The sequence below is a fragment of the Muntiacus reevesi genome, chromosome 1 (assembly GCF_963930625.1).
Source record: "Muntiacus reevesi chromosome 1, mMunRee1.1, whole genome shotgun sequence".
In the NCBI taxonomy this organism is placed as follows: domain Eukaryota; kingdom Metazoa; phylum Chordata; class Mammalia; order Artiodactyla; family Cervidae; genus Muntiacus; species Muntiacus reevesi.
The window spans coordinates 187,561,183-187,584,121 of NC_089249.1; the positions used below are offsets into that span (position 1 = coordinate 187,561,183).

The window sequence follows — 22,939 nt, forward strand, 5'->3', positions numbered from 1 at the left end:
AATGCAGACTAAACCAGAGCCACGAACACTGAGTTTGTATGTTGTCTTGACTGATAAATTAATGATTAATTAATTAGTACATGATTAATTAATCATGTATTATTTCATGATGCTGAAAAAAGAAGTGAGTACTGAGCTTGACAATGCAAGGGTCAGTGTTAGCCACTAAATGATGGCCATAGAAGCCCATTTGGAAGAAGGAGTGTGATGTGCAAAGTGTTTTCAAAGTAGAACCTAAGTCCAAGCACGTCTGCCATTAACTGAAGAAGAGTTATAGGGTATTAGCTGTGAAGGGTTGTATAGTGGTGTAGCTTATTTTTCTATCAGAAGCATATTTAACTATGAAGAATAAGATCTAGAATGCTGGCAAACTTTTCCCCTGAAACAGCCCTTGATGGGGCATACATTTCAGTGTCTCCACTCTCTCTTTTTCTGTGTGTGTGTATGTGTGTGTGTGAGAGAGAGACTTTTTATTTATTTATTTTTTCATTTATTTTTATTAGTTGGATGCTAATTACTTTACAATATTTTAGTGGTTTTGCCATATATTGACATGAATCAGCCATGGATTTACATGTGTTCCCCATCCCGATCCCCCCTCCTGCCTCTGTCCCCATCCCATCCCTCTAATATTAAAATTAAAAAATATATATTACATCAAAATTGCATGCCAAAGAGCTTATCCTGCAATTAATTCATTATGCATAATATTAAATATATGTGTTGAATAATTCAGTTCAGTTCATTTGCTCAGTTATGTCTGACTCTTTGTGACCACATGGAGTGAAGCACGCCAGGCTTCCCGGTCCATCACCAACTCCCAGAGCTTGCTCAAAATCATGCCCATCAAGTCGGTGATGCCATCCAACCAACTCATCCCCTGTCATTCCCTTCTCTTGCCGTCAATCTTTCCCAGCATAGGGGTCTTTTACAGTGAGACAGCTCTTTGCATCAGGTGGCCAAAGTAGTGGAGTTCCAGCTTCAGCATCAGTCTTTGCAGTGAATATTCAGGACTGATATCCTTTAATTCACTGATTTGATCTGGTAGAATTGTTAACCCATTACTGACACCTTTAAAAACTGACCAGTCAAGTTCTTTGCTTTCATATAGGAAGTTCAGCATATATTTGCTCCTTTTTTTTTTCAATTATTATATGCTTTCAAACTAAGAATTGGATTTTTATTATCAAGATTGCTGTTTACCCTTAGATATGTCATAATGTATAAAATTGTTTGTGCAGAATTTCTGAGAATTTTAAATTTTGTGTGGTAAAACCTGTGTCAGTCATCTCATGCTCTCTCCAATATTTTTTTAACTGAAGGAATTGAGCCATCATTCAAATATTCTTCACTTGCAAATCCTTGCTCGCTTGCAAATCCTTGCCTTAAACAAACACTGAAAAGGAATGTTCTTCTTCATACATGGTGCAAATACATCACACTTTTGCATATTTTGAACTACTTCCACATCTCTTACTCTTCATGGTCCTTTCATTCTAAATCTATTCTAAAAGTTGCATCATGTTCAGCCTTTATTTGAAAACTTCTCTTCTTTGCATTTGAATAAATGTCACCCTTATCTTCCACATGCATACTGGAATCCATATGTTTCTAAGTAAGAAGAAACTCTAACTCAGACAGTGCTTCTATTTCATATTATAACAACTTGCTGTCATAGTATCTCCTTCAATGTCTTTTGTTATAAAAATAAAAAATTGAATTAGTGATATAAATTATAACTATCATAACCTTTTCTTTAGAAATTGGTTTTGGATTTTCCATCATTTGTCTCTCAGATGGCTTTATTAATATTGAATTTCACAAAGTGAAGAAGGTAAAAAACATGGATGAAGGACCCCCTGTGACTTCAAGTTTCAGCAGCAGGAAGGAGACTGCCTTGTTCCTCAACATCCTCTGACACCATCTCTCCTCACTCTCCCTCTGGCTCATGTCCCTCACCAGACTGGCTTCCTTTCCTGGACTGGAGCATCTTAAACAAGCACCTTCCTCAGAACCTTCAAATTAGCTGCTGCCTTGCCAAGATGCACTGTCCCAGGTATGCTCATGGCCCTAGTTCTGTCATCCTTAAGATCTCTGTTCAAATATCACCTTATTCACAGGCCTTATCTAAATATACATGAAAAATCATACTCCCTTTTGACTTTCTACATCATACCTCTTTTTTTTCTCTTCATATCATTTGCCACCATCTGACATGCTATATAATTTTTGTTGGCTTATATTTTGTCACCAAAATGGGATCTTAGGAGCTTTTGTTTTCAGCACGCTGCATTCCCTGCAATGACAATATTGACACTTTGTCACTATTCAATTTATATTTTTAAGATGCATAAAAGAATTTTTCATTAAAACCTGAATACATGACATCTTGGTTGAAACACTGATAGTTACCCAAGTTTGCTAGTTAGAGATGACTCAAGTGGTTCCCCAAAGTGCACAAAATCTATGAACAAAATTTTGGAGTTAATATCTTTAGAGTGAAAGTGAAATTACTCAGTCATGTCTGACTCTTTTTGACCCCATGGACTATAGCCTACCAGGCTCCTCTGTCCATAGGATTTTCCAGGCAAGAGTACTGCAGAGGGTTGCCATTTCCTTCTCTAGGAGATCTTTCTGACCCAGGGATTAAACCTAGGTCTCCCGCATTGTAGGCAGACACTTAACCATCTGAACCATTGGGGAAGTCATTTGATAGATTGGTGAGCATAAATACCAGTGATAATTTCAAAAATCCTTGCTTTCTTAAAACATTCTAGGATGGCAAAATATAAAAGGCAGCAATTCACCCATGTGAGTACTGCACGTTTGTGAGAAAATTAGTCATGTCATCTTTCCCCCTTCCTGGTACTCTCCTTCACCAAATGGAACCAAAAAACCTAACAAGGGTTTCCGAATTTCATCTTCTGGGATTTTCAGAGGAACCAGAACTGCAGCCTCTCATATTTGGGTTTTTCCTCACCATGTACTTGATTACTGTGATTGGAAACCTGCTCATCATCCTGACCGTCAGCTCAGACTCCCAACTCCACACCCCCATGTACTTCTTCCTCTCCAACCTGTCCTTTGTAGACATCTGCTTCACCTCCACCACCATCCCAAAGATGCTATGGAATATCGAGACTCAGAGCAAACTTATAACATTTGAAGGCTGCATCACCCAGGTGTATTTTTTCACACTCTTTGTAGTACTAGACATTTTACTGCTGACCGTGATGGCCTATGACCGCTTCGTGGCCATCTGTCACCCCCTGCACTACACAGTCATCATGAACTCCCAGCTCTGCGGACTGTTGGTGCTGGTGTCCTGGGTCATCAGCGTCCTGAATTCCTTGTTAGAAAGCTTAATGGTGTTGCATCTGGCTTTCTGCACAGTCTTAGAAATCCCCCACTTTTTCTGTGAACTCAATCAGATGATCCAACTTGCCTGTTCTGACACCTTTCTCAATAACATGGTGATGTATTCTGTAGCTCTACTGCTGGCTGGTGGTCCCCTCACTGGCATCTTTTACTCCTACTCTAAGATACTTTTCTCCATACAAGGAATGTCATCAGCTCAGGGGAAGTATAAAGCATTCTCCACCTGTGCATCTCACCTCGCAGTTGTCTCCTTATTTTATTGTACGGGTTTAGGAGTGTACCTTAGCTCTGCTGTTACCCACAGCTCACACTCAAGTGCAACAGCCTCAGTGATGTATGCTGTGGTCACACCCATGCTGAACCCCTTCATCTACAGCCTGAGAAATAAAGACTTAAAGAGGGGTCTGAAAACACTCTTTGAAAAGGTGACTGTAAAATGCCCTCTTGTCCTAGGGCCCATGATAGCAGAACTCAAAGCATCAGGTCAGTGTTGTCAGTCTTTGATTAAATTGTGGAAGTAGAGCTTTCTCTCTTCTATTTGGCATTTCTATTTTGATTTTGATTTTATACAATTTATGTATTTTGTGATATTTCTGACATGCTTGATTTTTCCCTTTTTCATTTTCCTACTCTCGAAATTACATTTCCAATCTTGGAGGTGAAATATTTGAAAAATACACACATTTATTTCAGGAGTCTACATGGATCTCTTAATAATTATTTCCTATAAAATAAAATAGGCCATACTGAGTATTTTTTCCTTTTGTTTGACTAAAAGAAATAGTCATGAGATGTACCATTCCCATAAGTTGGGAAAATGCTTCCTGGCAAACGAATCTGAGACCACGGTTTCTGACTTTGGTGAAAATAGTTCTTTACATATCACTACCTTAATGCTCTCTTTGGTAATTGAAACTTAACACAGTGCTTGTTGTCACTAGTCAAGGGTATTTTTCTCACTAGGTTTTTGGTCTTCTGTATATCCTTGTGTTCACTTGGTCTACCACAGTCATTAGCAATTAGTCATTGGCAATAAAATACAACTCCAAGTGGAATCTACTCTGAAGTTACCTATAAAGGAATAAATAGATATAGTATGGCTTTAGAGTGGACTTTCCAGATGATGCTAGTTGTAAGAATCCACCTGCCAATGCAGGAGATGAGATGCAGGTTTGATTCCTGGGTCTGGAAGATCCTCTGGAGAAGTAAATGGCAAAACACTGCAATATTCATACCTGGAAAATCCCATGGACAGAGGAGCCTGGCGGGTGAGGTCCACAGGATCACAAAGAGTAGGACATGATAGAGGAACGGAGCACACAGGCTCTAGAGTAGGGTTAAACCTAAGTGTGGTGAGACAGATATTAAATCTGTGAGAAAGATGCATGTAGCAGCTCATGTATTCATTAACATGTGGACTGTCAATGTTCATTTGCAAGGTGTATTAATTGAGCTGAAGGACTGTAGGCATGTTTTGGTTTTTAATAAATTATTGTCTTGTGTCTGTTTGAAATTTCCACTGTCTCCACAAAATATGATTCCTCCCATTCCTCAAAATGAAATCTCTTCCACTCCTCAGAATTTTCTCAAAACCACTAAAGGGTAGAAAATGAATGGTATTTATATCAACCATTATATATCATCCTCAAAATTAAAGGATGAGTCCCTGGAAAGCTTGTAATCCTGTTGTGCAAGCATACATATTCTTCCACCCTCTCCACATGATCTCAAAGGGATACCAATAAAGACACTGTTTCACTTTTTTTGTTTCATATTTTATATAAAATAAAGGTGAATAGAAGTGTAGTCACGACAGTTATCTTAATATATCATAATAAATGCTTCAAACAAGCAGAGTGAGACTACTACAATTATGTTAAATTCAATTCAATTTTAATATTTTATCAGTTAGTTGTGAAACTGAGCAGGACCTTGTGGGGTCTTCCTAGAGAGAGACCCTCCTGTGTCTCCTTCATCTAGTGTGTTGAGAAGTTTAGTCTGTTAGGTCTTCCCTGAGATCCAAAGAGCAGATTTAATCACAGAAGTGTGAAAATACAGAATCAAATTCTGACTCTATTAGAAGAGGTAAGAAGGATACTGGGTGTCTCAAAAGCAGAAGAGAGGGAGACAGGAACAGAGAGATTATGTACAGAAATAACAGCTGATAATTTCCCAAGTCTGGGAAAGGAACTGAATGCACACATCCACAGAGGTACTATAATAGGACACATGAATGTTTCAGTGCAAAAGACCTTCTCCAACACACACATATTAAAACTGTCAAAAGTCAATGAAAGAAAAGACTTTCCTGGTGGGTCAGTAGGTAAGAATCTGCCTGCCAAGGCGGGAACAGGTGTTGGGTTGATCCCTGGTCTGGAAAGATTCCACACGCCCCAGAGTCACGAAGCCGGGGCATCGCGATTGCTGAGCCTGTCCTTTGGAGCCCGCGCTCTTCGGCAGGAGAGGTCAGCGGGGTGAGAAGTCCTCCTACCGCAGTGAGGAGTAGCGTCCCCACCTCCGCAACCAGAGAAAGGCCCCGCAGAGCTATGCGGTCTCGGGGCAGTCAGAAATACAGCAAATAAATAAAGACTTTTTTATAAAGTCAGTGAAAGAATGCTGCTTTTATATACTAATATATATATATATATATATATATATATATATATATATATATAATAGGCAATCAAGAAGGACCTAGGAAATTAAATACAGGGAAATAAATGCAATATCTTGTAATAATCTATACTGGAAAAAGAATCTGAAAAAGAATATATATATAATTTTGCTGTACAACTGGAACTAATATGACACTGTAAATCAATTACATTTCAATAAAAGTTATTAAAAAGAGAGAACATTAGAGGTATCCAGAAAAAAAAAGTTAGCACCCTGCAAAGATAGCTGCATTGGATTATCAACAAATTCCTTAGCAGAGACTCTACAGTCCAAGAGAGAGTGGAATGTCATTCTCAAACAATGGTGATATAATAACTGCTAGCCAAGAATCCTCCATCCAGCAAAGGTATCATTCGCATATGAAGAACAAATAAAGGCTCTCCCAGATAAAGAACAGCTGAGGGAGTTCAGCACCCAGAACTGTCTTATAAGCAAAGTTGAAGTGTTCTCTTCTACTTGAAATGAGAAGGCGAAAGTACCCAAAAGATTAAGTTGATAGGCAGAAACAGAAAACTTAAACTATATATCAGACTAAGGCAACTTAATCCAAAAAATAAATAAAGAACCATAAAAAATGGGTAGAGGACCCTCAATAGACATTTTCTCCCAAGGAAGACATACAAATTGCCAACAGACACATGAAAAGAGGCTTAACATCATTAATCTTCAGAGAAACAGAAACCAAAATGCAATGAGGCACACCTTCCACAGGAAGAACAGCTATTATCAAAGAGAAAAATCAACAAGTTGATGAGGGCCACATGAGACCAGGAAATGATACACGGATTTCAAAATTTCTTCTTCTGCATTTATCAGAGAAATCAGAACTGCAGCACTTTATATTTGCACATTTTCTCTCCATGGACCATATCACTGTGCTTAGGAACTTGCCCATTATCCTGGCCACCATCTCTGACTCCCACCTCCACACACCCATGTAATTCTTCTTTTCCAATCTGTTCTTTTAAGATATGTTTCACATTCACCACCATCCCAAAGAAAGCAAAACCATAACCTGTGCATATACTGTTACCTACTCTTTGTAGATTTGGGCAGCATTGTACTGACCACAAAGACCTATGACCACTTCATGGCCATCTGTCTAACTCTGCACTACCCTGTCCCCATGAACATCCCCCAACCACCCCACCCCCACCACACACACACACTTTGTGGATTGCTGGTTCTGGTGTTTGGTGCATGAGTGCCCTACATTCTTTGTTACAAAGATTAACAGTGTTGCAAATGTCCTTCTGTATCTTCTTGGAATTCTGTACATTTCCTGTAAAAGCAAATAATAGATCCAACTAGTCAATTGTGACACCTTTCTTAATGACACGATGATGTAATTTGAAACTGTTATATTTCAGGTTTACTGGACTGGTTCCTAATTGGGAAAGGAGTACATCAGGGCTGTATATGGTCACTCTTCTTATTTAACTATGATGCAGAGTATACCATGAGAAATGCTAGGTTGGATGAAGCACAAGCTAGAATCAAGTTTGCCAGGCAAAATAGCAATAACCTCAGAAGTGCAGATGACACCACCTTTATGGCAGAAAGTGAAGAGGAGCTAAAGAGCCTCATGATGAAAGTGAAAGAGGAGAGTGAAAAAGCATTCTTAGAACTCAACATTCAAAAAACTAAGATCATGGCATCTGGTTCCATCACTTCAAGGGAAAGAGATGGGGAAAAAATGGAAACAGTAAGAAACTATTTTCTTAAGCTAGAAAATCACTGCAGATGGTGACTGCAGTCACGAAATTAAAAGACACTTGCTCTTTGGAAGAAAAGTTTTGACAAATCTCGACAGTATATTAAAAAGCAGGGACTTTGCTGAAAAAAGTCCATCTAGTCAAAGCTATGGTTTTTCCAGTAGTCATGTATGGATGTGAGAGTTGGAACATAAAGAAGTCTGTACACTGAAGATTTGATACTTCTGAACTGTGGTGTTGGAGAAGACTCTTGAGAGTCCCTTGGACTACAAGGAGATGAAAAAAGTCAATACTAAAGGAAACCAATCCTGAATTTTCACTGGAAGTATTGATGCTGAAGCTCAAGCTCCAATATTTTGACCACCTGATGGAAAGAGCTGACTTGTTAAAAAAGACTTTGATGGTTGGAAAGATTGAATGCAGCAGGCGAACGGGACAACAGGGGATGAGATGTTTGGATGGCATCACCGACTTGATGGACATGAATTTGAGCAAGCTCCAGGATATGGTGAGGGACAGGGAAGCCTGGCATGCTGCTGTCCATGGGGTCACAAAGAGTCAGATATAACTGAGTGACAGAACAACAAATGTCTTACCTGGCATCCTTTTCTCTAAGGTAGGTTCCTCTCTATCTGGAACACCATCAGCTTGGGGGAAGTACAAAGTGCTTTCCACCTGTGCATCTCACCCCTCACTTGTATCCTTGTTTCATTGGACAGGCTTTGAGTATACCTCAGCCCTGTGGTTACTCATGCCCTTCTGCTTAGGATCAAGTGCAATCACCTAAGTGATGTACACTGTGATCACACCCATGCTTAGCCCCTTTATCTATAGTCTAAGCATGAAGACACATAAAGGGATCTGAAAAGATTATTTGGAGTGGCAAATAACAAAGTACCACCAGTGGTCGTGTTAAAGAAGTTCCCTTTTTATCAGGGTGTAAAGAATTTGAACTGGAATCTGATATTCTGACTCAAATGATCAGAGACACAGTCCCTGGACCACTAGAGACCTGAGGAATCCAAATCTGCATTGGAACCACAGACCTTGGTGATTTGTATGAACAGTGAATTTATAGATATTCTTGTCTGGACAGGATTTCTCACATTCTTACGCTGTCTTGAGCAGGAGAATTATTTGTATTGGGTGCTGTTCTGTGGTTTATAGGAGATCAGTAGCATCCCTTCTGATATTGCCAAGTATCTCCAGTGTCAAAATTGCGTCTGGTTGAGAATCACTGGGCCAGAGTTCCAGAACTAAAAGACCTCAATCCAGACTCCAGTCCTTGCTTGGTTTGTACTTTTAAGCAGAACATAAAATCGTTCTGAATTCTAATCTGACAATGGAGAATGGAGTTCATAAAAGTGTTACTTCAAAATCGCACTATTTAAAAATTAAATCTGACAATCACTATAACATGCTAAGATAGTTTAATGGTCATGTGTTAGTCACTCGGTTGTGTCCAACTGGTTTCAGCCCCATGAACTGTAGCCTGCCAGTCTCTTTTGTCCATGGGATACTCCAAGGAAGAATACTCAAGTGGGTTGCCATTTCCTCCTCTGGGGAATATTCCCTATTCAGGGATCAATTCTGCATCTCTAACATCTCCTGCATTGGCAGGCATATTCTTTACCACTGAGCTACCTGGGAAGCCTGGTTTACGGTCATGTTAATATCATATCAGGCTTCTCTGATAACTCAGTTAGTAAAGAATCCGCCTGTAATGCAGGAGACACTGGTTCAATTCCTGTGTTGGGAAGATCGGTTGGAGAAGAGATAGGCTACCCACTCCAGGATCCTGGGCTTCCCTTGTGGCTCAGCTGGTAAATAATCTGCCTGCAATGTGGAAGACTCTGTTTGATCCCTGGGTTGGGAAGATCCCCTGGAGTAGGGAATGGCTACCTACTCCAGGATTCTGGCCTGGAGAATTCCATGGACTGTATAGGTCATGTGGGGCAAACAGTCAGACAGGACTGAGCGATTTTCATGTATCATAACAACATATAAATATTTTTCTTATAGTTATAAACATTTTACAGTGAGAGACTAAAGGGAAGCTGTTGACTTCTGATATAACTGAGAAACTTGTAATTGACTTGGAAAAACTGGCATAAATCCAGGCAGTATAATACCCACACTTTTACACTGAAGGAGCAATGTCGTCTCCAGTTCTCAAGAGGGAAATAATAGTTCTTTGTTTTTTTCTCTATCACAGATCAAAACTTTGAAGACCCAGTGGAACTCATCAAGACAAATCCTCAGTGTGATAGTTTAAAGAAGAATTAGATCTTAGGGATGTGATGAGATTCTGGGAGTCTTAGTGCTTTGAAAGCAGGAGAATTAAAGGGGGAGGAGTGATAAAAGCTGAGTCAGCCAACTTATAATGCAATCATCTTGTAACAGAAAATTAATAGAAAAATAACTGCATTGTGTCCAGCCCAGTGTCCCCAAGGGAAGTCATGTACTTGGAGGCTGGAGTAACAAAAGGAAAATATGCCTAATTAGCTGACATGTGTGCATGCTTGCTAAGTCCCTTCAGTCCTGTCAAACACTTTTCGACCCATGGACTGTAGCCTTCTGTGTAACTCTGTCCATGGGATTCTCCAGGCAAGAATACTGGAGTGAGTTTCCATGCAGTCCCCCAGGGGATTTTCCTGACTCAGGGATCAAGCCCCCATCTCCTGCAACTCCTGCATTGCAGGTGGGTTCTTTATCATGAGCCACTGGAGAAGCCCTATGAGCTGACACAAGAAGCTGCAAATATCTCCTCTGCTGCAGCCCCTCCACCTGTGCCACTTTGTTTTGTGAGTACCTAGTTCTTAATTCAGATCCCTGAATCTGTCTGGGAGCCGATGCTTGATTTTATCCCTTCCTGTTGTCTTGTTTAGGCACAAAAATTCAGTCTACATTATTAATCATTTAGAAAGGATTTGGACTTCTACAGGGAGAGCCTTCTCTCTCAGTCTGCAGGCAGGTGAGAGCTCTGCACACATTTCAGGGGAGGTTCAGAGAGGACGGAAGCCAGGAGCATGTACCTGAGGTCACCTGAGGACCAATCTAGCATATCCAGAGGCCAGAGGTCACTGTGGTTATTTTTGGCTTTTCTAATATTAGTATATCTAGTTAGGTCTAAAAATAAAGTGAACCCTCCACTCCTCAATGTTGACAAATGGTAACAGAGGAAGTTCAGTTAGAAGGAACAGGTGGTGGTGGTTTTGTCTCTAATTTGTGTCTGACCCTTTTGTGACCCCATGGACTGTAGCCCACTGGGCTCCTCTGTCCATGGAATTTTCCAGGCTAGAATACTAGAATGGGTTGCAATTTCCTTCTCCAGGTGATCTTCCTGACCCAGGGATTGAACCTTGGCCTCCTGGATTGCAGGCGGATTCTTTGCCAATGAGCCACTAAGGAAGCCCCTTTAGAAGGATTGGGAGGTGTAAAAGGCTTCCAGTAAAAGTAGACAATAAGTCTAATAATCTTATTTATGAGCTGAAGTAAGCCTGTAGGAAAACGCCTCAAGAAAAGGAAGTATTCTGCATCTTGATATAAGATATATCCAACTTTTGTTGTATTTCACTTATTTCTGCTTTTGAATTGGTAGTTTCTATTTCATTTGCTTATTCTCTAGGGATATTTAAACTGTAAGATATATCACGTCATGAGTATATCCCTGTTTATGTCCTTGGAAAAATATATTTTTCTTTATTATTTTTTTCTGGGCATCAAGGAGATGCACAACTGGAGTTGGAATACTGATGAAGGAAGGAAACTTTCTTTGTTGCATTGTCTCAAGGCTCATTTGAGTTTTTGGATATTTTCCCTCTTAATTTGCCTATGTTCATTTCATTTCTCTCTCTCTTGTTTCTTTCTCTCTCATGCTTTTCATTCTTCTCTGAATACTGAGAAGAAATTGGCCATACCAATGTTGAATCCCAAATTTATTATTCTATGGGAAGTTTATAAACTGGAATTCGATGGTGGGATAGGATGGGAGACGGGAGGGGGATTCTGAAGGGAGGGGATATATGTACACCTGTGGCTGATTCATGGTGAGGTGTGACAGAAAATGAGAAAATTCTGTAAAGTTATTATCCTTCAACTAAAGACACAAAAATTAAAAAAAATATCCTGGAACCTCTGGGTAAAAATAATACATTCTTTTGGAGGATAATAATTTGATCTGACCAGCTTGATGTGTAACCATTCATGGCCTAATGAGGGTGAATCAGGGTGACCAGTTTATGATAGTAACACAAGCCAGAAGCATTGTGTGTGTGTATGTGTGTGTGTTTGCCTGTTCCTTGTGAAGAGAGACCAAACCTTAAAGAAGAGGCATCTGTACTCTTATGTTAACATGACTTATAATACAGAGGTCAGAAGTTGGTCAATAGATGGAACTAAGTAAGGAAACTGGTATAATTCACAGGATGGTTTTAAACTAAATTCATAAAGTGCAAGGAACCGCAGGGAAGGAGGGATTCTCTATGTGCTGAAGGTTGAGCTGTAGCAGGGAGGCCACCTTGTCCCTCAGCATCCTTGACACCATCTCTAATCACTCCCTCTCCTACTTATTCCTTCGCCCCACTGGCTTCCTTGTTTGCACTTAAACATGTGGAACTAGCATCTCTGTCAAGTCCTTAGCAGTGGCAGCTCCCTCTGCTAGACACACACTTCTGACATCACAAAGGCTTCTCTCTTTCTTCAGGAATCTTCAAACATCACCTAGTTTGAAACTCTTCCTTGAACACTCAGGAGAAAATAACACCTCCTGCCACTCTCTCCTTTATACCTGGTTTTGTTTTCTTCATAGCATCTGTGACACTCAGACATATTCTATCATATTTTATTTGAATATCCTCATTCACCATCCTTGGATTGTGAGAGATTTATTTTTCAGCATTGCTACTGGGTCAGCATTAAATATGTAATTCTCAAATAAATGAAGAAATACCTCATTAGAATTCTAGAATAGATGAGCTTTTTGCCAATGTGATGAAAATGGGACAAAAATTCTTTGTCAGAGATGAAATGGAGTATACGTTGGAAGAGAACTTTTCTATAAATAAGCTATTAAGATCAGTTACTTGAGGGCTAAATAGAAATTGCAGTATTTCAGCTATGTGAATTATGCCAGCTTGTGTGCAAACGAATCATATTATTTTCCTTTTTCCTGGTAGGTGCTTCCACCTCATGGAACCAGGGAATGATACACGAATTTCAGAATTTCTTCTTCTGGGACTTTCAGAAGAAGAAGAACTGCAATTCCTCATCTTTGGGCTCTTCCTCTCCATGTACCTAATCACTGTGTTTGGAAACCTACTTATCATTCTGGCCATCAGCTCAGACTCCCACCTCCACACCCCCATGTACTTCTTCCTCTCCAACCTGTCCTTTGTAGACATCTGTTTCACCTCCACCACCATCCCAAAGATGCTGTGGAACATCCAGAACATGAGCAAAGGTATCACCTATGGAGGCTGCATCACCCAGATGTATTTTTACATACTGTTTGCAGGATTGGATGACATTCTCCTGAGTGTGATGGCCTACGATCGGTATGTGGCCATCTGCCTCCCCCTGCACTACATGGTCATCATGAGCCCCCTGCTCTGTGGACTGCTGGTTCTGATATCCTGGGTGCTGATTGCCTTGTTTTCCTTGCTACACAGCTTAATGGTGTTGCGATTGTCCTTCTGTCCACTTGTGCAAATCCCCCACTTTTTCTGTGAACTCAGTCAGCTGGTACAACTTGCCAGTTCTGAGAACTTTCTTAATAACATAGTGATGTATTTTGCAGCTGTCCTGGTGGGTGGTGGCCCTTTTGCTGGTATCCTTTACTCATATTCTAAAATAGTTTCCTGCATATGTAAAATCACATCAGCTCAGGGGAAGCATAAAGCATTTTCCACCTGTGTGTCCCACCTCTCAGTTGTCTTCCTATTTTATTTTACAGCCTTAGGAGTGTTCCTTAGCTCTGGGACTACCTACACCTCACATTCAAGTACAATTGCCTCAGTGATGTACACTGTGGTCACACCCATGCTGAACACTTTCATCTACAGTCTGAGAAACCGAGATATAAAAGAGGGTCTAAAGACATTGTATTGGATGCCAAGTATAAAAGACCAATTATATTAGTGCTCTGGATTGCATAACTCAAAGTATCAAAACCAGAAATTGTTCTTTGATAATTGTGAAAGAAATTTTGCTCCTTGCCCTTATCTTCTGGGATTTCCATTTTTCTTTCCTTCTTTGAATTCAGTATCTTTGTAGAATTTTAGGAACTCTCTTTTTACGTGTTATTCTCAGTCTTATATATGGACAGTTTTTATTTTTTCCTACCCACCATTTTTCTATCTTTGTTTCAAAATTGTTTGGAAATCCATTTCTTTGAGGGAGTATCATAGAATCATGGAGACTTCATCAGGAGGAATGTCTTTTCATCAGAGCACTTAGTCTGTTGTTGGTCAGTCACACAGTTGTGCCCACCTCTTTGTGACCCCACGGATTGCAGCATGGCTGGCCTGCCTGTCCCTGCCCATCTCCCAGAGCTTGCCAAAGTTCATGTTCACTGCATCGGTGATGCCATCCAGCCGTCTCATCCTCTGATGCCCTCTTCTCCTTCTGTCCTTGGTCTTTCCCAGCAGCAGGGACTTTTCCAATGAGTCATCTGTTTGCATCAGGTGTCCAAAATTCTGGAACTTCAACTTCAGCATCAGTCCTTTCAGTGAATATTCAGGGTTGATCTCCCTTAAGACTGACTGGTTTGATCTCCTTGCTGTCCAAGGGACTCTCAGGAGTCTTCTCAAGCAGCATAGTTCAAAGGCGTCAACGATTCCACATTCTGCCTTCTTTACAGCCCAGTTCTCACAACCATATGTGACCACTGGGGAGACCATGGCCTTGACTATGTGGACCTTTGTTGGCAGAGTAATGCCTCTGATTTTCAATACACTGTCTAAATTTATCATCGGTTTCCTGCCAAGAATCAATCATCTTCTGATTCCATGGGTGCAGTCATCGTCCACAGTGATTTTGGAGCCCAAGAAGAGGAATCTGTCACTGCTTCCACCTTTTCCCCTTCTATCTGCCATGCAGTAGTGGAGCCAGATGCTATGATCTTAGTTGTTTTAATATTTAGTCTTAAGTCGGTTCTTTAGGAGATCTTTAATCTACTGGCAGTTATAGAGATTTTTGATAGGTGTTACCTATTGCCAATTTGTTAACTTGTTTTCTGTTTGTTAGTGTAGTTCTTTGTTTTTCTTTTTTCTTTGTGTTTCTCTTCTTGTGATTTGATGATTTTATTTAGTGATATGCTTGTATTCCTGTCTCTCTAGATTTTGTCTTGTGTCGATTTTTGATGTATGATAAACAAAGATGTCTACTTTTAAAAACAAGTGATCTTTTGTTTTTTCGATTTTTTTTTCATTTATTTTTATTAGTTGGAGGCTAATTACGTTACAATATTGTAGTGGATTTTGTCATACATTGACATGAATAGTTCATACACATATTAATAGCACTACATTTTCCCTCCCTGCCCTACATTTTGTGTCTTTGAAGTCACATTTGATACCTCCCTAGTTATCCCCTTCATTCTTATTGCAGCTATACTTGATATTCCAATTACTTTGCCTATTGACTTCTCACACTAGCTCAGTGATCTGACTCTCAGCTTCTCTCTGAGTCTGCCTTTACTCTCGCAGGGATTCATCTTCTCATAGTTTCTTCCCACTATTTATGCCATTTTCTTTCCTCCTTAGAGAGGGTCCTATAATGTTCTGTGTAGAGTGCATTTAGAATTGATGAATCCAACTAGTCTTTGATTGTCTGAAAAGTTCCTTATCTCTCCCTCAATTCTAAATGTTAGTCTTTCTGGGTAGAATGCCCGAGTTTGCATGTTTTCCCCTCTCAACACTTTAAACGTGTCATGCCTCCCCGTTATATTGTACAAAGCTTTTGAAAGAAGAAGAAAGAAAAAATCAGTGGATAGACTTATGTGTTTCCATCTCCATGACAATCACAGGGGCTGCAGCCCACCCAACTTCACTGTCCATAGTGTTTCCTAGGCAAGAATGCAGGATTGGGTTGCCATTTCCTTCTCCAAGGGATCTTCTCGACCCAGTAATCAAACCCACCTCTCCTGCATTTACAGGCAGATTCTTTACTTTCTGGCTACCAGGGAAATCCTGTTAGATGGAATAGGAGGCATAAAATGCTGCCAGTAAAAGTAGAAGGTAAGTATAGGGAATTTTTTTTTTTTTTTTTTTTTTTTTTTAATAAACAGGAGGAAACAAATAGGGTAAGTCCTTAAGGATAAGAAGCCTTCTACTGTTTCATATGCTTCATATACAGCATATCCAATTTCTGTTGTATTTTGCCTATTTCTGATATTGAATTAGTAATTTATATTCCAATTGTTTGCTTTCCTATAAGGATATGCAAACTGTAAGATGTTCCATGTCATATCATTTTCTATGTACTTGGACAAAAGATGTTTTTCTTTATTATTTTTCCAGACATCAAGGAGATGTCACTGGAGTTGGAATGTTGATGAAGCAAGGATATCTCTATATTGCATTGTCTCAGGGGTCATTTCCAATTTGCCTTGATTCATGGACCTAACATTCCAGATTCCTATACAATATTGCTCTTTACAGCATCAAACATTGGTTGTATCATCAGTCCCATCCACACCTGGGTGTTGTTTCTGCTTTGGCTCCATCCCTTCATTCTTTCTGGAGTTATTTCTCCACTGATCTCCAGTAGTATATTGGGCACCTACTGATCTGGGGAGTTCATCTTTCAGTGTCCTATCTTTCTGCCTTTTCACACTGTTCATGGGGTTCTCAAGGCAAGAATACTGAAGTGGTTTGCCATTTCCTTCTCCAGTGGACCACATTCTGTCAGACCTCTCCATCATGACCCATCCATCTTGGGTGGCCCCCCACAGCATGGCTTATTTTCACTGAGTTAGACAAAGCTGTGGTCCGTGTGATCAGATTGGCTAGTTGTCTGTGATTGTGGTTTCAGTCTGCCTGCCCTCTGATGCCCTCTCTCAGTGCCTACCTCTTACTTGGTTTTCTCTTACCTTGGATCTGGGGTATCTTTTCACGGCTGCTCCAGCAGCCGCTGCTCCTTACTTTTGACATGGGGTAGCTCCTCTTGGCTGCCTCCCCTGACCTCAGACCTGGGGTAGCACCTCTCAGTCACGCTTGTGCGATGTCGCAGCCACCCGAGCTTGTGCTGACTGTGGCTCAGATCATGAACTCCTTATTGCCAAATTTAAACTTAAATCAAAGAAAGTAGGGAAAACCACTAAACCATTCAGGTATGACCTAAATCAAATCCCTTTTGACTATAGAGTGGAAGTAAGAAATAGATTTAAGGGACTAGATCTTATAGACAGAGTGCCTGATCAGCTATGGACGGAGGTTCCTGACATTGTACAGGAGACAGGAATCAAGACCATCCCCAAGAAAAAGAAATGCAAAAAGCAAAATGGCTGTCTGAGGAGGCCTTGCAAATAGCTGGGAAAAGAAAGGAAGCAAAAAGCAAAGGAGAAAAGGAAAGATATACCCATTTGAATGCTGAATTCCAAAGAATAGCAAGGAGAGATAAGACAGACTTCCTGAGCAATCAATGAAAAGAAATAGAGGAAAACAATAGCATGGGCAAGACTAGAGATCTCTTTAAGAAAATTAGAGATACCAAGGGACCACTTCATGCAAAGATGGGCTCAATAAAGGACAGAAATGGTAGGAACCTAACAGATGCAGAAGATATTAAGAAGAGATGGCAAGAATACACAGAAGAACTGTACAAAAAAGATCTTCAAGACCCAGATAATCATGATGGTGTGATCAGTCAGCTAGAGCCAGACATCCTGGAAAGTGAAGTCAAGTGCCCTTTAGAAAGCCTAACTATGAAGAAAGCTGGTGGAGGTGATGGAATTCCAGTTGAGCTGTTTCAAATCCTGATAGATGATGCTGTGAAAGTCCTGCACTCAATATGCCAGCAAATTTAGAAAACTCAGCAGTGGCCACAGGGCTGGAAAAGGTCAGTTTTCATTCCATTCCCAAAGAAAGGCAATCCCAAAGAATGCTCAAACTACCACACAATTGCACTCATCTCATATGCTAATAAAGTAATGCTTAAAATTCTCCAAGCCAGGCTTCAGCAATACATGAACTGTGAACTTCGGATATTCAAGCTGGTTTTAGAAAAGGCAGAGGAACCAGAAATCAAATTGCCAACATCTGCTGGATCATCAAAAAAGCAAGAGAGTTCCAGAAAAACATCTACTTCTGCTTTATTGACTATGCTAAAGCCTTTGAGTGTGTGGATCACAACAAACTGTGGAAAATTCTGAAAGAAATGGGAATACCAGACCACCTGACATGCCTCCTGAGAAATCTGTGTGCAGGTTAGGAAGTAACAGTTAGAACTGGACATGGAACAACAGACTGGCTCCAAATAGGAAAAGGAGTACGTCAAGCCTGTATATTGTCACCTGCTTATTTAACTTATATGCAGAGTGCATCATGAGAAATGCTGGGCTGGAGGAAGCACAGGCTGGAATCAAGATTGCTGGGAGAAATATCAATAACCTCAGATATGTGGATAACACTACCCTTATGACAGAAAGTGAAGAAGATCTAAAAAGCCTCTTGATGAGAGTGAAAACGGAGAGTGAAAAAGTTGGCTTAAAGCTCAAAATTCAGAAAACTAAAATCATGGCATCCTGTCCCATCACTTCATGGCGAATAGATGGGGAAAGAGTGGAAACAATGACTGCCTTTGTTATTCTGGGCTCCAAAATCACTGTAGATGGTGATTGCAGCCATGAAATTAAAAGACAGTTACTTCTTGGAAGGAAAGTTATGACCAACATAGACAGCACATTAAAAAGCATAGACATTACTTTGTCAACAAAGGTCTGTCTAATCAAGGCTATGGCTTTTCCAGTAGCCATGTATGGATGTGAGAGTTGGACTATAAAGGAAGCTGAGCACTGAAGCATGGATTCTTTTGAACTGTGGTGTTGGAGAAAACTCTTGAGAGTCCCTTGAACTGCAAGGAGATCCAATCAGTCCATCCTAAAGGAAATTAGTCCTGGGTGTTCATTGGAATGACTGATGTTGAAGCTGAAACTCCAATATTTGGCCACCTGATTCGAAGAGCTGATTCTTTGGGAAAAAAAAACCTGAAGATGGGAAAGATTGAGGGCAGGAGGACAAGGCGACAACAGTGGATGAGATGGTTGGATGGCAACACCGACTCAATGGACATGGGTTTGGGTGGACTCTGGGAGTTGGTGATGGACAGGGAGGCCTGCCTTGTTGAGATTCATGGGGTCATAAAGCGTCAGACACGACTGAGTGACTGAACTGAACTGAACAGGGGTCATTTTAGTATATTGGATATTATTTTCCCTTAATGTCCATAGGTTCATTTCATTTCTCTCTGTTTCTATCATTCTCTTCCTTTATTCTCTAAATACCAAGCAGAATTTGGCTATACCAAAAATGAACCCCACATTTATTGTTCCATGAGAAGTTTATAAACTGGAATTTCATGGTAAAAATGATATATTCTTTGGGAGAATAATAATTCGACCTGAGCAGCTGAGCTGTAACCACTCACAGTGTAAAGAGTGTGAATCTGTGTGACCAAACATGGCAGTGACACAACCCAAAAGAACATGGTGTGTGTGTCTGTGTGCTTGTGTGCGTGTGTGTGTGTGTGCGTGCGTGTGTGCACTTATGCCTTGAAAGTGAGAATAGTTCTTAAAGCAGAGGCACCTGGAATCATATGCTAAATGACATATATACACAGGTCAGAATTCAGTCAACAGATGGAACTAAGAACGGAATCTGACATAATTCACAGTATGGATTTATAGCTAATTTGATCATGTGCAAGGAAGCATAGGGAAGGAGGGATTCTCTTGGACTGAAGGTCCAACTGTAGAAAGGAGGCCACCTTGTTCCTCAGCATCCCTGACACTATCTCTAATCACTGCCTGTCCTGCTTTTCCCTCTGCCCCACTGGTTTCCGTGTTTACTATCAAACATGTGGAACAAGCATCTTCCTCAGGTCCTTAGCAGTGGCAGCTCCCTCTTCCAGGTACACAATTCTGACATCACACTAGCTCCTTGTCTCTTTCATTAGGAATCTGTTCAAACATCACCTAGTTTGTTGGACTTTCCTAAACACTCATGACAAAATAACACCTCCTACCACTCTCCTTTATATCTGGTTTTGTTTTCTTCTTAGCAATTATCACCTTCTGACATATTCTATGATATTTTATTTGAATATCCTCATTCACTATCCTTGGATTGAGAGAGATTTACTTTACAGCACTTTATATTTCTTCCCTCCATGTGCTTTGATCATGCTTGGCACTAAATATTTCTCAAAGGAATTAAGGAATATCACATTAAAACTCTAGAATATATGACCTCTTAGCAAATGTGATGAGAATGGGACAAAAATCCCTAGTTGGAAATGAAATGAAGTATACCCTCATAGGGGATTCTTGATTCAGCGGTTTAGAATCTGCCTTCAATGCAGCAGCCATTAAGACACATGGGTTCAATCTCAGGTTTGGGAAGAACCCCTGGAAGAGGGCAAGGTAACCCACTCTAGAACTGTTTCTTGGGAAATCCTATGGACAGTGGAGGCTGGCTTGCTATGTTTCTTGGAGACGCACAGAGTTGGACAAGACTGAAGCTGCTAAATCTACACATATACGCTCAAAGAGAATTAATCTGAAAATAAAATATACACCAACTTCTTGAGAGCTAAATAGAAATTTCAGTATTTCAGCTTTGTGAATTATACCAGTAGGAGTGAAAATTATCATTATTTCCTTTTCCTGGCAGTCAACTACACCCCACGGAACCAAGTAACAATACACAGATTTCAGGATTTCTTCTTCTGGGAATTTTAAAGGAAGCCAACTGTAACCCCTCATCTTTGGGCTTTTGCTCTCCATGTACCAGGTCACTGTGCTTGGGATCCTACTCATCATCTTGACTGTCAGCTCGAACTTCCACATACACACCCCCATGACTTCTTCCTCTCCAACCTGTCCTTTGTAGACATCTGTTTCATTTCTAACACCATCCCAAAGATGCTCTGGAACATCCAGACACAGAGCAAAGGTATCACCTATGAAGGCTGCATCACTCAGATGCATTTTTGCATACTGTGTGCAGGACTAGATGACATTTTCCTGAGTGAGATAACTTATGATCAATATGTGGCCATCCGCCACCCCCTGCACTACACGGTCATCTACAGCCCCCACCTCTGTGGACTGCTTTTTCTGATATCCCGGGTGCTGATTGCCTTGTTTTCCTTGCTACACAACTTAATGGTGCTGTGATTGTCCTTCTGTCCAGAAATGCAAATCCCCCACTTTTTCTGTGAACTCAGTCAGCTGGTACAACTTGCCAGTTCTGACATCTTTCTTAACAACATAGTGATGTATTTTGCAGCTGTCCTGGTGGGTGTCAGTCCTTTTGCCAGCATCCTTTACTCTTATTCTAAAATAGTTTCCTGTGTGTGTAAAATCACATCAGCTCAAGGGAAATGTAAAGCATTTTCCACCTGTGTGTCCCACCTCTTGGTTGTCTCCCTGTTTTTTTTTTTTTTACAGTCTTAGGAGTGTTCCTTAGCTCTGCTGCTACCCACACCTCACATTCAAGTACAATTGCCTCGGTGATGTACACTGTGGTCACACCCATGCTGAACCCTTTCATCCACAGTCTGAGAAATCTAGATGTAAAGGGGGCTGTGAAGAGTTTATGTTTGACACTAAGTATAAAAGACGAATTATAATATTTCCCTGGATTGCATATCTCAAAGACCCAGAACCAGAAATTGTGATTCTTTCATGACTGTGGAATGAAATTTTCTCCTTGTACATATAATCTGGAATTTCCATTTTTCTTTCCTTCTTTGGATTCAGCATCTTTATACAATTTTGGCACTTTTTTTTATTAAGCTTTATTCTCTGTGTTATACACAGCAATTTTTATTTTTTCCTACTCCACAGTTTATGTACCTTTGAAGAAAATGTTTGGAAATTTCATTTCTTTGGTGGGCTATCACAGATTTATGAAAAATTTGTTAAGCATCATGTCTTTTTTAATAGAACATCTAGTTTGCTGACACTGATAGACATTATCCATAGGTATTGCTTATTGCCAGTGTGTTCTCTGTTTCTTGCTGCTGCAGTTCTTATTTTTTCCCTCTGTGTGTTTCTTTAGGTTTGATGTTTTATTGAGTGGTATGCTGTGAGCAAGCTCTGGGAAATGTTGAAGGACAGGGAAGCCTAACTTGTTGTAGTCCACGGGAAGGAGCAAGTCAGATACGACTGAGTGACTAGAGAGCAAAGTAATAATGATTGTGTTTCTTTCTCTCTAGTTTTTGTGTATCCAGTGTAGTGTTTTTGATGTATGTTAAACAATGGCTTTTTATATGATGACCTACAGCTGTATTTTCTTTTGAAAACAGGCTGTTTTTTAAGTTCCTGCACTTTCAAATATTCTCTACATTTTCACTTCCTGAGCTACATTTGTGTTTGTTGTCATGTTTAACACCTCACTATCTATCCTTTTAATTCTTATTGTAGCTATACTTGACTTTAGAAATTCTTTTTGTCTATGAAATTTTCATTCTAGCTTAAGTGATTTGATCCTCAGCCTTTCTACGTGTTTGCCTTTACTTGTGGGGGTTTGCCTTTTGTATAGTTTCTTCCCACTTGGTATGCCTTTTTCTTTCCTTCTTAGAGAAGATTCTAAATCATTCCTTGTTGAGTAGGCTTAGAATTGATAAATTGTTACAGTCTTTGCTTGTCTGAAAAGTTCCTTATCTCTCCTTTGATTCTAAATGGTAGTCTTGCTGGGTAGTATGCCCTAGTTTGCAGATTTTTCCCACTCATCCCTTTATATATATCAGATTTCTCCCATCTGACATGTAATGTTTCTACAAAACAAAGGGGCAGAGGAAATCATTTGATAGCCTTATGGGGCACCTTTCTACACAATGCTGCTTTTCTTTTGCTTCCTTTAGAAATCCATATCTTTAATATTGCAGTTTTCATGGATGGATTTTGGTGTGGTTCTTGTTGCTGTCATTTTTGGGGGACACTTTTA

The 22,939-nt window shown here is 40.1% G+C and overlaps 2 protein-coding genes across 2 annotated transcripts; both read left to right on the forward strand.

Annotated features, from left to right (window-relative positions):
• Nucleotides 1-2,882: 2,882 nt before the first annotated feature.
• LOC136155662 (olfactory receptor 7A17-like) lies at nucleotides 2,883-5,960 on the forward strand. Its single transcript, XM_065917633.1, has 2 exons — nucleotides 2,883-3,861; nucleotides 5,776-5,960. Exons 1-2 carry the CDS (start codon nucleotides 2,883-2,885, stop codon nucleotides 5,958-5,960), a joined length of 1,164 nt encoding a protein of 387 aa, XP_065773705.1.
• Nucleotides 5,961-12,959: 6,999 nt separating this feature from the next.
• On the forward strand, nucleotides 12,960-13,907 carry LOC136155669 (olfactory receptor 7A5-like). Its single transcript, XM_065917647.1, has one exon. It carries the CDS (start codon nucleotides 12,960-12,962, stop codon nucleotides 13,905-13,907), a length of 948 nt encoding a protein of 315 aa, XP_065773719.1.
• The last annotated feature ends 9,032 nt before the right edge of the window (nucleotides 13,908-22,939 follow it).

Coding starts and splice junctions, on each gene's coding strand:
- LOC136155662 (XM_065917633.1), top strand. CDS start 2,883: ATGGAACCAAAAAACCTAACAAGGGTTTCCGAATTTCATCTTCTGGGA. Junction 3,862..5,775: donor AGCAGAACTCAAAGCATCAG/GTCAGTGTTGTC, acceptor CACACGCCCCAG/AGTCACGAAGCCGGGGCATC.
- LOC136155669 (XM_065917647.1), top strand. CDS start 12,960: ATGGAACCAGGGAATGATACACGAATTTCAGAATTTCTTCTTCTGGGA.